Here is a 15720-nt window from a genome sequence, read left to right as displayed (position 1 = left end):
GGGTATTTAAAAAATACCTTAGTAAGTTTACATTGACAGTTCTTTTATTATGTAGCAATTTAGTTTTTGTTTTTTACTTTCTAATTACACAAAAGCATACTGTGAATTTTTTTTTTTTAAAGATTTTATTTATTTATTTGACAGAGATAGCTAGAGCAGGAACACAAGCAGGGGGAGTGGGAGAGGGAGAAGCAGGCTCCCCGCTGAGCAGGGAGCCTGACGTGGGGCTCAATCCCAGGACCCTGGGATCATGACCTAGCCAAAGGCAGACACTTAATGACTGAGCCACCCAGGTGTCCCCATACTGTGATTTTTTTTAAGTCTTCATGTTTTGATGACCATTTAAGTATCTTCTTATTGAATTAACATTTGCTTTCCTTCACCCAAGAGGGAGAATTGTATGATGACTATTTTGAGAAATTAGCTAAGTTTTCATTTATCAGGTTAGATTGTGTAATAAAATATTTTGGAGAAACTATTAAATGGTATTGATGTTCAAGGACTTTATTCTTCCCACAATTTATTTTTTATTTTATTTTATTTTTTTAAGATTTTATTCAACAGAGAGCGACATAGCGAGAGAGAGGGAACACAAGCAGGGGGAGTGGGAGAGGGAGAAGCAGGCTTCCTGCTGAGCAGGGAGCCTGATGCGGGGCTCGATCCCAGAAACCTGGGATCATGACTTGAGCTGAAGGCAGACGCTTAATGACTGAGCCACCCAGGCGCTCTGCACAATTTATTGTTTGAATAAATTTGTCGTCGTTTGATTTTTACTTTGTTAACCAAAACCAATAACGAATGTCTGTGACCATTGCTGCTTATGCTATCAGTTAACTTTATGGTACATGTTAAGCTTCAGCCTCTTCTTTGGACTTTACAGAGTTGAAGACAGAGTAAATTCAGTTTATAATCTGTTATTAAAGCTTTTCTGAAGTAATGAAATGACTCATAGCAAGTATATTTTATTAATTGGTATATTACCAATCTTAGAATAAAATAATGTCATCTTTACTCTGAAAAAGTAATATTACTGACATTTTAAAGATTAAAATGATTCCACCAGTATTGCGTTTCTTGCTTCTTTAAATGAATGTTGATGTGTTTGCATATTAAATATAATTGTGTTCTAGGTTAACTTCTCAGCCTGGTGCTACATTACCAAACGGACATAGTAGCTTATGTGAGTATTCTGTTATGAAACTGGTTAGTATTGAAATTCTTACTAATGTTGTTAGTAAGTGTTAAAGCGGGATAAAACAGTGATTTACTAGTATGTTCAGCATACAGTTGGAAATGACTGGATTTCAGTCATAGTGCTTACATAATTGTTAAACATTGAGAAATCAGTACAAATGAAATTATTGAAATTATTATGACAGATTGTAAATAGTTATCAATTTTAGATTATTGGATATTAAAGCCATTTAAGAGGTAATATTAAATTTTTTGTAGTCTTTTAAAAGTAATTTTTGATGTATTTTTTCTTTTTTCTTTTTATACTCTGTACTTTGAACTGTAAATCTCTCTCTTCTTGTAGCCCTTCGAAGCCATCCCCTTCGAGGGGAAAAGAAGGGAGATGGGGACCTTTCTTGTATAAATGGTGACATGGAAGTCAGAAAAAGTTGTCGTTCCAGGAAAAACAGATTTGAAAGCGTGAACCAGAGTTTGTTATTTGATCAACTAGTAAATAGGTATGAATGCTTATGCAGTAAGCAGTTTAATTAAATTAATTTATTTAATTTTTCAGATTTCAGAATTTCAAAATCAGATTTCAGATTTCAAAAAAATCAGTGATTTTTAAGCTAGATATGTTTTAAAAAATAACTTAAGCACTGACTTAGTAATAAATGCAATTATTTTAAAACTTAATTTGAATTAATAGTGGTTAGCAATGATTATCAGTTTCTAGTCCATTTACTAGATTTAATAGTTTATGTAATAGCTAAATTTTTCTCATCCTTTTTAAGTTTTTGTGCATAAATAATATAAAAAGTAATTTTATTCTGTCTTTACTATTATAGTCCTTTAACATTTGCTCATTAACAATTTTTGACAATTTTCAAGCAACATTAAATTTCATTATTGATGTGTAGTAAGTATACTTTTGTTTAGTCAAGATTTTGAATTAAAGGTCTTTTGAGACTGGGTATATGGGATATAGTTAGTGAATGAGCCTAGCAGATTGCTCAGTGTCTCCATGCAATGAAATTTTATTCTTCTCAGATGATAAGTTATCCTACTTAATCCTTGCAATGACCTGGAGAGAAGGGAGGTCAGTATAATCCCTATTTTACAAGAGAGGAAATTATATTTTATACTGGTAATGTCAAATTCAAGTATTAGTTAAGTACGTTGATCATTATCTGGACACACAGTAAGTGCTGTATAAATGTGTTTAAAGATAAAATGTGGTAATGTTAGCCTGTATTTCCTAGAGGTCAGTGTTGTCTAATTTTTGAAAGTATCTGTTCAGTTAACTTTATGCCTAGCCTGGAGCCCAACACAGGGCTTGAACTCACGACCTTGAGATCAAGACCTGAGCTGAAACCCAGAGTCAGACGCTTTACCAACTGAGCCAACCAGGCACCCCTGGCTTTAACCTTTTTTTTTTGCCTTCCTCCCCCCCAGCTTTAAACTTTTTATAGATTTTCTGTCCTATAAATTTTCTTAACACTATCTTCAAATAAAAATATTGAAATTTTTTTCATTGCCTACCATTGGATCTGGTAGTCATTTATAGTGGCATTGTGGAGTTAAATATATGGAGTATCACAGATTTTATTTTTAAGTAATCTCTACACTCAACATAGGGCTTGAACTCACAACCCTGAGATCAAGAGTTGTATGCTGTACTGACTGAGCCAGCCAGGTGCCCCAAATATTTGGAGTATTATAAACAAATGTTCTATTTTATAAGTTTTAGTATAATATATTAAGGTAAAAGATGTTCTGGATTTTTGGAGGACATTATCTTCTGATGGATGCTGATTCAGAAAGTTATTTAATTGGGATGCCATGTACAGTTACATATCAAAGATAATTTGATTATGCTTTGATGAAGAGCCTTTTACATGTATGACACATTGTGTGGTTTCACAGTTGTCTAAATCCTAGTTTTATTATGTGATTGTAGTACTGCTGAAGCTGTACTACAGGAAATGGACAACATTAATATCAGACGGAATCGTCGGTCAGGAGAAGTAGAGCGACTTAGAATGTGGACAGATACAGAATTTGTGAGTGTATTAACTTTAACAACCTTGGCAAATATTTTTTATTTTGGTTGAGGAATTCAAAGGGAGGGTGAGCAGCATTTGGATTTTCTTGAATTAACAGATTTGTTCCTTTCTTTTTTCTACCTTAATTTGGGATTTTATGTTTTCTTCTTCTGTCCTTACTCTGCTTGCCACAACCTTCCCCAAAAGACCCTCTGTGCTTTTGCCAGAAGAGTCATCTTAAATTACCACTCTGATTCTGTTACTTTTCTGATTTGAACTTTTAATGTTCTTTTTATTGTGTACTGAATTAATTAAAAACACCTTGACCTTCATAATCTGGTTTCAGCTTTATCTTCTCACACACCATTGCCCAAATATAAACAGATCATTCTTGTTCCTTTATCCTTCACTTCTGGTAATACTTCCTGTTAGGGACTGCTGCAGTCCTACCATTGTTTCAAAGTTCATCTCAAATGCTGCCTCCCTTCCCTTTCCTCAGCAACAAGAGCATCATCTCTCTGAATTCTATGGTACATTGTATCTTTCTTTATGGCATTTAATTTGTTTTACCTTGTTTTATAGTTACCTGTGATTTGTCTTATTCCATCCTAGCAGGCTGTAATTTGCTTCAGGGAGAAAGTATGTTCATGGCATTGTAATTTTAAATTTTCAAATATTTGTTTTATTTTTCCTCTTGTCCCTTACATTTTTTGAATTCAGGAACCTCCATTTTTCATGAATCTGTGCCTTCAAATAGGTGCTCAGTAAATTTCAAGAGTGGTCATGTACCATTGGGTTAATGATATTTATAGATAGGAATAAATTCCATGTTAATATTTGATGGCTTTCTTTCTTTAAAAGGAAAACATGGATATGTATTCAAGAGTGAAAAGGCGAAGAAAATCACTGAGAAGAAATAGTTATGGGATACAGAATCATCATGAGGTCTCTACTGAGGGTGAAGAAGAAGGTTTGTAAAGTACCTTGTGAAGTAAATACTACAAAGTTCAGGTGGGAGGGAGGAAAAATATATACAAGTAATATATGCGAAATATTGCTGGGTGGGTGATTTTTGGCTTTAGAGCTCTGTATTGTATAATTTGGAATAATTTTTATTTGGCATTCTGAGTTTTCACTTTCATCTGGAAAAATGCCTCTGTACTCTACGTCATTATGTAATTTATCTTATTAGTAGCCCTCAAGTGACCTAATCTGGTGTGGCATTTGCCATGGGCTGATTTGTTGTTAGGTGAGGCCTCTTTTGTGTTTAGATACCGTCTAACTGGAAGCCTCTATCTGCCTTCTATCTATATCCTCTGAATCTCTGATTATTTGGGTCCCAAATTTAGTTATGGAATGAGAAGTGAATGGTGAGGTTCAGAGAAAGAGGGCCTGCTAATGTTAGTGGAGGGGGTTGTACTGCTCTTTTCTGAGGCTTGTCTGGGTTCTGAACTGAAGAACCCTGGTTGAATTTGTAGGGCTGGAGCTGGGAACATGATGAAAGTACATTTGCCCCAAAGATTATAAATCAATGACTAGTAAGTACACCTATAGATTTCAATTCTTAGGTGTTAATCTTTATTGAAATGGATTTTCAGAAGATTCGGTATATTGTAAATGCAGGATAGTTATATTTTACCAGGATATCTTACCAGTTCCTATTATTTGTATAGCTTAGATGGAGATGAAGGGGTTTATTTCTCAAATTCTCTAATATATTGTTAGTGAGTTTTGAAGAACTGATATTTCTAATGAAGGTACTTTATTGAGCAAATATTATTGTTGTTACAGCTAGAGCCTCTATATTGCTTCCTTTGGAGAAAATCAGTATAGGTGAGACAGATTTATAATGTGACTTTTGCCTTTTCATTAAATGAACACCTTTGTAGAGTTTTCAGAGTAGATTTGCCATATATGGAATTTCTTCCCACAATATTATTGTGCAGGTGTTTCTCAAAACTTAATATTTTTTGAGGATTTAAAGAGACTTATTTGGGTATAAGTAATTCATTTAGATAATAATATTGTATTTACTGATTTTCTCTAGAACTTAATAATAAAAATTTTTATAAGCTTAGAATAAGCTTTCAGATGTTTGCATTTTTTGTCTCCTATTTCAGTCAGTATCACTGGTGGTTTTGAAATTTTTCCTATTCCTTAATATGGTTGTGTTATAGTGACAATTCCTGTGGTAAAAGTTAATCACAAAGCATATTGCATTTGGGAACCATAAGCCAATAAATTTACATTAGAGTTTTATTTATTTTTTTTATTTTTATTATTTTATTTTATTTATTTATTTATTTTTTAAAAAGATTTTATTTTTAAGTAATATCGATACCTAACATGGGGCTTGAACTAAAAAACCTGAGATCAAGAGTTGCATGCTGTACCGACTGAGCCAGCCAGACACCCCAGACTTTTATTTTAAACTGTAAATTGGGGTGCCTGCGTGGCTCAGTCGGTTAAGCGTCTGCCTTTGGCTCAGGTCATGATCCTGGAGTCCTGGGATCGAGCCCCGCATCGGGCTCCCTGCTCAGTGCGGAGTCTGCTTCTCCCTTTGCCCCTCACCCTCCTCATGTGCTCTCTTGCTCTCTCAAATAAATAAATAAAATCTTTAAATATGTATATATATATAAATAAATAATAAAAAGTGGTTTGGCTATAACTATGATATGACATCTATTTACAGTTTACTTTTTTTACGATTTTATTTATTTGAGGGAGAGACAAAGAGAGTGAGAGAGAGCACGAGGGGGGAGGAAAGGGAGAAGCAGGCTCCCTGCTAAGCAGGGAGCCCAATGCAGGGCTCGATCCCAGGACCCTGATGAGATCACCACCTGAAACGAAGGCAGACGCTTAACCGACTGAGCCATCCAGGCATCCCGAGCCCAAACACTTTTTAAAAATAAACATTTAAGATATATGTACACTATAATTTATTTTTTAAGTGTATAGTTAGGTGAATTATAAAGTGATCACTTCCATCAAGAAATGAACTATTAACACCCCAGAAATTGGCTTCATGCTCCCTCTCAATTCCTACCTGCATTTCCTATTAAAATAGAACTAATTTGTGCTTATTTGTTGTCAGCAGGCCTAACAAACCATTATACTACCAACAAAAATTGCTCTTGCTGTAACATTAGTAATTAGCTTGTAGGCATATTTTTTTGAACTACCAAGTGGTATTTGAGTACTAGCCTTATTCACTGGTGTATAACTGGCCATTAAATGAAGTTTGATGCAAATTTTGATTCATCTTTATTACTGTTTTGTATGACCAAAGAAATGGAAAGATCATAAGTATACCTAGGTTACTTAGCAGAGAGCTATATTATTTGTAGGAAAGGCTTTTTTTTTTTTTTTGCATCTATCTAGGTTGACTTGATTGTATAGACATATGCTGTATCATACAATGTTGACACTTTATTTATTTATTTAAAAGATTTTATTTATTTATTTGACAGAGAGAAACACAGTGAGAGAGGGAACACAAGCAGGGGGAGTGGGAGAGGGAGAAGCAGGCTTCCCACTGAGCAGGGAGCCTGATGCGGGGCTCGATCCCAGGACCCTGGGATCATGACCTGAGCCGAAGGCAGACACTTAACGACTGAGCCACCCAGGCGCCCCACAATGTTGACACTTTTAAATGTCAGCTGTGCGGCGAGTTAAAAGACAAAATGTAAATACTCGTTTCTAGAGTTAACCAATCCTTGTGGATTAAAACAGTGATTCTTTTCTTTTGTGTGGGGGAAACTAGAATCTCAAGAGGAGGATGGAGATATAGAAGTTGAAGAGGCAGAAGGAGAAGAAAATGATAGACCGTATAATTTGAGACAAAGGAAAACAGTGGATCGATACCAAGCACCTCCAATAGGTAAGAAATGCTGAAGAACTTCTTTTGGAGTTGAGTAGCTTATTCTGCTCCACCCCTTTAAAAAAAAAAAAAATCAGCGCTGCTGAATTTAAAGATTTTATTTTTAAGTGATCTCTACACCCCATGTGGGGCTTGAACTCACAACCCCAAGAGATGTATGCTTTACCGGCTGAGCCAGCCAGGTGCCTCTAGTGTTGCTGAATTTAGAAGAATGGAATCTCTTGTAGTTACAGTCATATTTTTTTATATTTACTTATGTTCACAGACACAACTGAAAGTTGAAGTACGCAGTTGGAATATAGAGTTACATACAGCATGTACATTTTATTTAAAGACTCTTAAATTTAGTAATAAATACTGCCCATACTTCTGTAATACTTTAGATTTCATTGAACACTTTCATTTACAGCAGTTCTTTTAGGGCAAGTATATCTATGTTCCAACTGGTTAAGTAGTTTAGCCAAAGTCACAAAACTGGTACAGGACTGCAGCTTGGCCAATAATCTAACTTTATATGTTTATTTATTTTTTAAAAGTAATTTCTACCCCCAATGTGGGGCTCAAATTCATAACTCTAAGATCAGGAGTCACATGCTCTATCGACTGAGCCAGCCAGATGACCCTAGGTTTTTGTTGTTGTTTTTGTTTTATTAAGGAGGAAACTTTTATCTTAATGCTGTTAAGATAATGACAGGTAATCAGTTCTGTAAGTGCTGTTTTATTGACTTTCTTCCATCTCTTGGAAATTCCATCATTATTGATCCCTACAATTTTTTTAAAATTGAGATATAGTAATCCATGTATCCTGAAATCCACCATTTTTGGTGGGTTTTGCTGATTTTTAATCCATTGGTTTTTAGTGTATTTATAAGAATTATGCATTTATCACCACTGTCTAATTCCAGAATATTTTATTATTTCTACCCTTTGATTCCCCCCAGCCCTTGGCAACTACTGATGTACTTTCTGTCTATAGATTTGCTTTTATGTGACTTTTTGTGTCTAGCTTATTTCACTTAGCATAATGTTTTTAAGGAAGGACTGAGATATTTATGAAGTATTTATACTCAGACTTTTTTTTAAAAAAGATTTTATTTGAGAGAGAGAGAGAGAGTGAGAGAGAGAGAGCACAAGTGGGGTGAGGAGCAGAGGGAGAAGCAGACTCCCTGTGCAGCAGGGAGCCTGATGCGGGCTTGATTCCGGGACTCTGGGGTCATGACCTGACCTGAAGGTGGACGCTTAACTGACTGAGCCACCCAGGCACCCCTATACTTAGACTCTTATGCTCTAAAATGATGATTGAATTTCTGGAAGGGGTGGATCAGAGTTATCTCACTAGAGGCTTGCCTCTAGTTTATGCAGACTTGCCATGCAGACATTACACCAGTTAGGAGTCACTGTCACAGATAGCCCTGTTGATAATTGGGGAGATATGTAAAGATAGAAAAAAAGATTGTGAACTGTTTTTCTAGATTAAAAAAAAAACTTCATTGGGGTATAATTGAAATACAGTCTACTGCAGTTGCACATATTTAATACGTACAGTTTGGCAAGTTGGACATACCTGAGGTATATACCTATGAATATTATCACCATCAAGATAATGAACATGTTTATCAACCCCCAAAATATCTTGCTGCCTGTTTGTAATCTGCTTCTAACTTTCTGGAGCCATCCCCATCCTAGTCCTCAGGCAGCCACTCATCTCATCTGCTTTCTCTAACCATAGATGAGTTCACATTTTCTTGAATTTTATGTACAATATATACTCTTTTTTGTCTGACTTCTTTCACTCAGGATAATTGTAAGACTCATCCATGTTGTTGAAAATAACACTAGTGTGCGGGCGCCTGGGTGGCTCAGATGGTTAAGCGTCTGCCTTCGGCTCAGGTCATGGTCCCAGGGTCCTGGGATCGAGTCCCGCATCGGGCTCCCTGCTCCTTGGGAGCCTGCTTCTCTCTCTCTCTCTCTCTCTGTCTCTCATGAATAAATAAATAAAATCTTAAAAAAAAAAAAAGAAAATAACACTAGTGTGTTTCTTTTTATTACCAAGTAGCATTCCATTGTATGGATATATCATAATTTGTTTATCCATTCATTTGTGGATGGACATTTGGATTGTTGACGTTTTTAGTATTTTGCTGTTATAAAGTTGTTAGGAACATTCATGTGCAAGTCTTCGGACATATTTTTTCATTTTTCTTCTAAACACTGAGGAGTGGAATGGTTGGGTTTTGTGATTTAGGTGTATATTTAATGTGCTAAGAAATTGCCAGACTGTTTTCCAAAGTGATTTTACCACTTACATTCTCCCTAAGAATGTATGAGAGTCCAGTTGCACCATTCTCTTACCACATACTTGGTATGGTCCGGTTTTGAAATTAATTTTAATACATATTTACAGTAGTTTAAATTTTCATTTCCCAGATGATGTCGAACATCTTTATGTGCTGCTTTGCCAGCGTTATCTCTGGAGGAGTGTTCAAATCTCTTGCCCACATATGACTCTCTTCTATTCAGAAAGTTAACAGAAGTAATTTCTTTTCCTTTAATACCTCAGTTGATCAATTTATTTTATTTTTTATTTTTTATTTTATTTGTTTATCTGAGAGAGAGAATGGGAGACAGAGAGCATGAGAGGGGGAGGATCAGAGGGAGAAGCAGACTCCCTGCCGAGCAGGGAGCCCGATGCGGGACTCGATCCCGGGACTCCAGGATCATGACCCGAGCCGAAGGCAGTTGCTCAACCAACTGAGCCACCCAGGCGCCCCAATTGATCAATTTATTATTAGTTATTTCTGTGTTGTCTTTTTTTTTAAGTACCAGCTCATCAAAAAAAGAGGGAAAACACACTGTTTGATATTCACAGATCTCCAGCAAGAAGAAGCCATATCAGGTATGTTTTGTTGGTTTTCGAAAGGAGGAAATATTTATATCTGTCATTTAGATATATCCTTTAAATAATACATAATGAAATGCCTTATAATTAGAATATAGGTATTGATGGTGTTGATAACGTCAATGAGGGACTAAGTGGCATCTTTCTTTCTTTAATTAGGGACTAGTAGTTACTATCTTATATGTGACTATTTTCTTCCTGCTTCAGTTTGCTTAGAATAGTTACTGTTTTAACAATTATGTTCCCTAAAGCCACATAGCTCTCTGGGGGTCTCTTAGTAGAGTTGAATCTAAACAATTCACATTGCTTTCCCTTGAAACACTGGTTCAGTTAGTCTTTACTATTTTTTCCCCTTTTGCCCCCTTGCCATTTTTAAAAAAGGAGACTGAGAGAGAGTGTGTGTGCATGAGTGGGGGGTACGCAGAGTGAGAGGGAGAAGCAGACTACCTGCTGAGCAGGGAGCCTGACTCAGGGCTCCATCCCAGGACCCGGAAATCGTGACCTGAGCTGAAGGCAGACGCTTAACTGACTGAGCCACTAGGCACCCCTTATTGGCCATTGTTATATCTTCTTTGTAAAGATTTCTGTTTAAATCTTTTGCCCATCTTAAAATCAAGTTGTTTGCCTTCTTACTGAGTTTTAAGAGGTTATTTATTTATTTATTTGACAGAGAGAGAGACAGCGAGAGAGGGAACAGAAGCAGGGGGAGTGGGAGAGGGAGAAGCAGGCTCCCCGCTGAGCAGGGAGCCCGATGCGGGGCTTGATCCCAGGACCCTGGGATCATGACCTGAGCTGGAGGCAGATGCTTAATGACTGAGCCACCAGGTGCCCCAAGTTTTAAGAGTTTTAAAATATATTCTAAACATAATTCTTTTTGTCATGTGTATGTATTACAAGTGTGTCCTCTATCGTTTGACTTGGCCATTTGTTCTCATAATGATGTGTTTTGAAGAGCAAATGTTTAAAAATTTCTTTATTTTTTTATTTTTTATAAAGATTTTATTTATTTATTTGAGACAGAGAGAATGAAAGAGAGAGAGCACATGAGAGGGGGGAGGGCCAAAGGGAGAAGCAGGCTCCCTGCCGAGCAGGGAGCCCGATGCGGGACTCGATCCAGGGACTCCAGGATCATGACCTGAGCCGAAAGCAGTCGCTTAACCAACTGAGCCACCCAGGCGCCCTAAAAATTTCTTTAAATGAATTTTTAATTTTGGAACAATTTTAGCTTTGCAGAAAAGTTGCAAAAATAGTATAGAGTTCCCTCATACCTCTTACCCAATTTTTGTCATTGTTAACATGTTGTGGCATGTTTGTTAAAACTAAAAACTGATATTGGTACATAATTACTCACCAACCTCCAAGGTTTACTTGGATTTTAATAGTTTTTTATTTTATTTTATTATTTTTTTATTTTTAAAGATTTTATTTATTTTATTTTATTTTTTAATTTTTTTAAAGATTTTATTTATTTGAGAGAGAGAGAATGAGAGACAGAGCGCATGAGAGGGAGGAGGGTCAGAGGGAGAAGCAGACTCCCCGCCGATCAGGGAGCCCGATGTGGGACTCAATCCCGGGACTCCAGGATCATGACCTGAGCTGAAGGCAGTCGCCCAACCAACTGAGCCACCCAGGCGCCCTAAAGATTTTATTTATTTGACAGAGAGAGACACAGCGAGAGAGGGAACATAAGCAGGGGGAGTGGTAGAGGGAGAAGCAGGCTTCCTGCTGAGCAGGGAGCCGGATGTGGGGCTTGAACCCAGGACCCTGGGATCATGACCCGAGTCAAAGGCAGACGCTTAACGACTGAGCCACCCAGGCGCCCCTTAATAGTTTTTTCATTAATGTTCCTTTTCTGCTGAAGAATACAGTTCAGGGTACCACCATATTACATGTAGTTGTCATGTCTCCACAGTCTCCTCTGGTCTGTCAGTTTTTTGTCTTCCTTGTTTTTCATGATCTTGATAATCTTGAAGAATCCTGTCCGTGTAGCTTTTTTTTAAGATTTTATTTATTTATTTGTCAGAGAGAGAGCACAAGCAGGGGGAGTGGCAGGCAGAGGGAGAAACAGGCTCCCTGCTGAGCAAGGAGCCCGTTGCGGGACTTGATCCCCGGACCCTGGGATCATGACCTGAGCTGAGGGCAGACGCTCAACTGACGGAGCCAGCCAGGCGTCCCACCTGTCCCTGTATCTTGTGGAATGTCTTCCAATCCGTCTAATTGTGTTTTTCTCTAGATGAGACTGGGGTTAGGGATTTTTGGAAAGATCACCTAGGGGAAGAAGGTCCTTCTTGTTGTATCATATCAAGGGGAAAATTATATCCACATGACATCACTGATAATGTTAACCTTTATCACTTGGTTAGAGTCGTGTTTGCCATGTTTCTCCACTGTAAAGGTACTGTTTTTCCATTTCCATAGTCTATTTTTTATATAAAGAAATCACTAAGTCTCACACACCTTCAAGGAAAGGTAGTGGTTTGGGAATTAAGCTCCATCTCCTAGAGAGGGGAGTATCTACCTATATTACTTAAAATTTTTTTGTAAGACATTGGCATTCTCCCATTAAAAATATTTATTCAGTCATTTATATCAGTATGGATGCATGCATATTTATATTTTGGGTTATAATGAAATATTGTGTTATTTTGTTGCTCAAATTGTACCTGGTTTAGCCATTGGAAATTCAGGTTTTTCTCCTGTGTCCCTTTTACAAACAAAAATCCTTTTGTTTTTTGAGTACTTTATTTTCTGTCATTACAACATGCGCCAGGCTCATCATATACATTCTGTTCCCCGGCTCTAGGATAAGCCATCTCACTAAGGATCCCTGTTTTCTTTTATTGGAGAATAATATTTAGAAGCCAGTATCTAAACACTGTATATTTTTGTAGCTACAAGGCCCTCTTATAGATAGCTAGGTAATCTATGTATGTACACTAACCTATGTATATAGACACATTTATAATTGTTTCTTTATCCATCTTTATCTGTATTAAGCTAAACATGAGTTCTTACTGAAGTCGGCCACTCTAATCCACGATCACAGAGTTTATTCTAACCTTTCTTGTTTATCTTGTAACTTTCAGACATTGAGAGACCTGACTCCTACTATCTACTATCCATCTCTTATTGGTTGTTTCAGATTTTTACGAAGATCAGAATATCCATTTTTCTTTTATAGTTTGTGTTTTTTAAACCTTCTTTCACCATAAAGTTGCAAAGATTTTTATCCTGTGTATTTTATGAGAAGTTTTATAGTTTTAGCTTTTTGTGTATTATGGGAGGTAAATGTTGTGGTTCTTTTTTTGTACATGAATATACAATATCTTCAACATCACTTGTTGATGAAAAAGCTGACTCATTGAATTGGCTTGGTACTTCTGTCAAAAACCTAATTTCCTATATATAGTCCAGGTTTAGTTCTGGATTTTGTGCTACTGATCAAGCATTACCACATTGTCTTGATTACTGTAGCTTTATAGTACATCTTGAAAGCAGGTACTGTAAGTCCTCTACTTTAGTCTTTTTAAAGATTACTTTGGATATTTTATTTATTTTTATTTTATTTATTTTTAAAGATTTTATTTATTTGACAGAGAGAGACAGCACACAAGCAGGGGGAAGGGCAGGGTAGAGGGAGAAGCAGGCTCCCCGCTGAGCAGGGAGTGGGACACGGACACAGGGGCTCCATCCCAGGACCTTGGGATCATGACTTGAGCTGAAGGCAGACGCTTAACCAACAGCACCAGGCGCCCCTACTTTGGATATTTTAGGTCCTTTGCATTTTCATTTAAATGTTATAATCAGCTAGTTAGTTAATTTCTTTCTCTCTTTTTTAAAAAAATAATTTTAAAGGTTTTATCTATTTACTTGACACAGAGAGAGAGAGCACAAAGCAGGGGGAGCAGTAGGCAGAGGGAGAGGGAGAAGCAGGCTCCCCGCTGAGCAGGAAGCCCGATGCGGGGCTCGATCCCAGGACCCTGGGATCATGACCTGAGCTGAAAGCAGATGCTTAACAAGTGAGCCACCCAGGTGCCCCCCAAATTTATTATTTTTTTTAGAGAGAGGGCATGCACGTGTGTGTGCACGTGAGTGGGGGGAGGGGCAGAGGGAGAGAGAATCTTAAGCAGGTTCCACGCTCAGCATGAGCCCCATGCAGTACTCGATCTTACAACCCTGAGATCATGAGCTGAGCCAAAATCAAGAGTCCGATGCTTAACCTACTGAGGTGCCCAGGTTCCCCTCTAGTAATCTCTGCATGCAGTGTGGGGTTCGAACTCCCAACCAGAGGTCAAGAGTCCAGCGCTCCTCTGACTTAGCCCGCCAGGCACCCTGTTAATTCCTACAGTAAAAGCCTGCTGGGATTTTGTTTGGATTATATTGAAACTGTAGGTCAATATGGGGAGAATCAATACTGTAATAATATTTAGTCTGCCAATCCATGAGCATGTTATATCATTTCATTTATTTAAGTCTTTGGAAATTTCTCTCAGCAATGATTTGTAGTTTACATTATAGAGGTTTTTCATGTCTTTTAAATTTATTTTTAAGTATTTTATGTTTTATGCTTCAGTAGAATTGCTTTTAAAAACTACTTTCGGGATGCCTGGGTGGCTTAAGTGGGTAAGTGTCTGCCTTCGGCTCAGGTTATCCCAGGGTCCTGGGATCGAGTCCTGCATCGGGCTCCTTGCTCAGCAGGGAGTCTGCTTCTCCCTCTGCCTGCCACTCCCCCTGCTTCTGCTCTCTCTCTCTCTCTGGCAAATAAATAAATAAAATCTGTAAAAAAAAAAAAATTAAAAAAAAAATTCCTTTCTAGGGGTGCCTGGCTGGCCCAGTCAGAAGAGCATGTGACTCTTGATTTTGGGGTTGTGAGTTCAAGCCTTACCTTGGGTGTAGAGATTAGTTAAATGAATAAATAAAAACTTAAAAAAATATCCTGTAGAAAAACTACTTTCTAATTGTTTGCTACTAAGATTTAAAAATAGAAGTGTTTTGTCTATTAACTTTGTATCCTGTGACCTTGGCAAATTTTATTAGTTCTAGTAGTTGTTTTGTAGATTACTGAGTATTTTCTATATAAACCATATCATCTGCAAGTAGAGACAGTTTCAATCTCTGAGTTTTATTTCTTTCCTATTGTAATGGCTAGGATCCTCTGTACAGTCGTGAATAGAAGTTGTGAGAGTGGGTATCTTTGTATCATACCTGATTTTTGGGGAAACGTTCACTATTTCTCCAGTAAGTAGAGTATTAGCTGAAGGTTGTTTCGTTTTGTTTTTAAGGTTTTATTTATTTGAGATAGTGAGAGAGAGCACAAGAGGGAAGGTGGTGGGGGGAGGAGCAGAGGGAGAGGGAGGAGTAGGCTCCCCAGGTCTTGGGATTGAGCCCCGCGTCAGGCTCTCTGCTCAGCCCAGGAGCCTGCTTCTCCCTTTCCCTCTGCCTCCTGCTCTCCCTGCTTATGCTTGCTCTCTTCTCTCTCTTAAATAAATAAATAAAATTAAAAAAAAAACAAACTTAAAAATAAAATAAAATAAAATAAAAAATAAAAAGAGTAGAATGGAGAGAAGTGGATATTTGTGTCCTAACCTTAAAAGTAAAGAGTGAACTATATGGAATTTAAGAAACAAATGAATGAAGAAAAAAAAGAGAATAAATCAAAAAACAGACTCTTAACTATAGAGAACAAACTGATTGTTACCAGAGGGGAGGGGGTGGGGGGAATT

General features: G+C 37.3%; 1 protein-coding gene across 3 annotated transcripts in view; it reads left to right on the top strand.

Moving 5' to 3' along the window:
- The window catches only part of ATAD2B (ATPase family AAA domain containing 2B), a 160486-nt gene that overhangs the window by 27560 nt on the left and 117206 nt on the right, over positions 1-15720 (top strand). For 2 of the 3 annotated variants that reach the window (XM_064571913.1, XM_064571912.1), the window contains exons 3-8: positions 1131-1180; positions 1538-1691; positions 3134-3236; positions 4080-4188; positions 6982-7098; positions 9919-9994. In XM_064571913.1, the coding sequence (XP_064427983.1) occupies positions 1131-1180; positions 1538-1691; positions 3134-3236; positions 4080-4188; positions 6982-7098; positions 9919-9994 (609 nt within the window). The remainder of the gene's footprint in view (positions 1-1130; positions 1181-1537; positions 1692-3133; positions 3237-4079; positions 4189-6981; positions 7099-9918; positions 9995-15720) is intronic. The other variant, XM_064571914.1, reaches the window with a different exon arrangement.

The sequence above is a fragment of the Mirounga angustirostris genome, unplaced genomic scaffold, assembly GCF_029215605.1.
Source record: "Mirounga angustirostris isolate CCGP_5_RB_7025 unplaced genomic scaffold, mMirAng1.0.hap1 SCAF_10, whole genome shotgun sequence".
In the NCBI taxonomy this organism is placed as follows: domain Eukaryota; kingdom Metazoa; phylum Chordata; class Mammalia; order Carnivora; family Phocidae; genus Mirounga; species Mirounga angustirostris.
The sequence above is the reverse complement of the archived record's forward strand: the minus strand, read 5'-3'. Positions and strand labels throughout refer to the sequence as shown.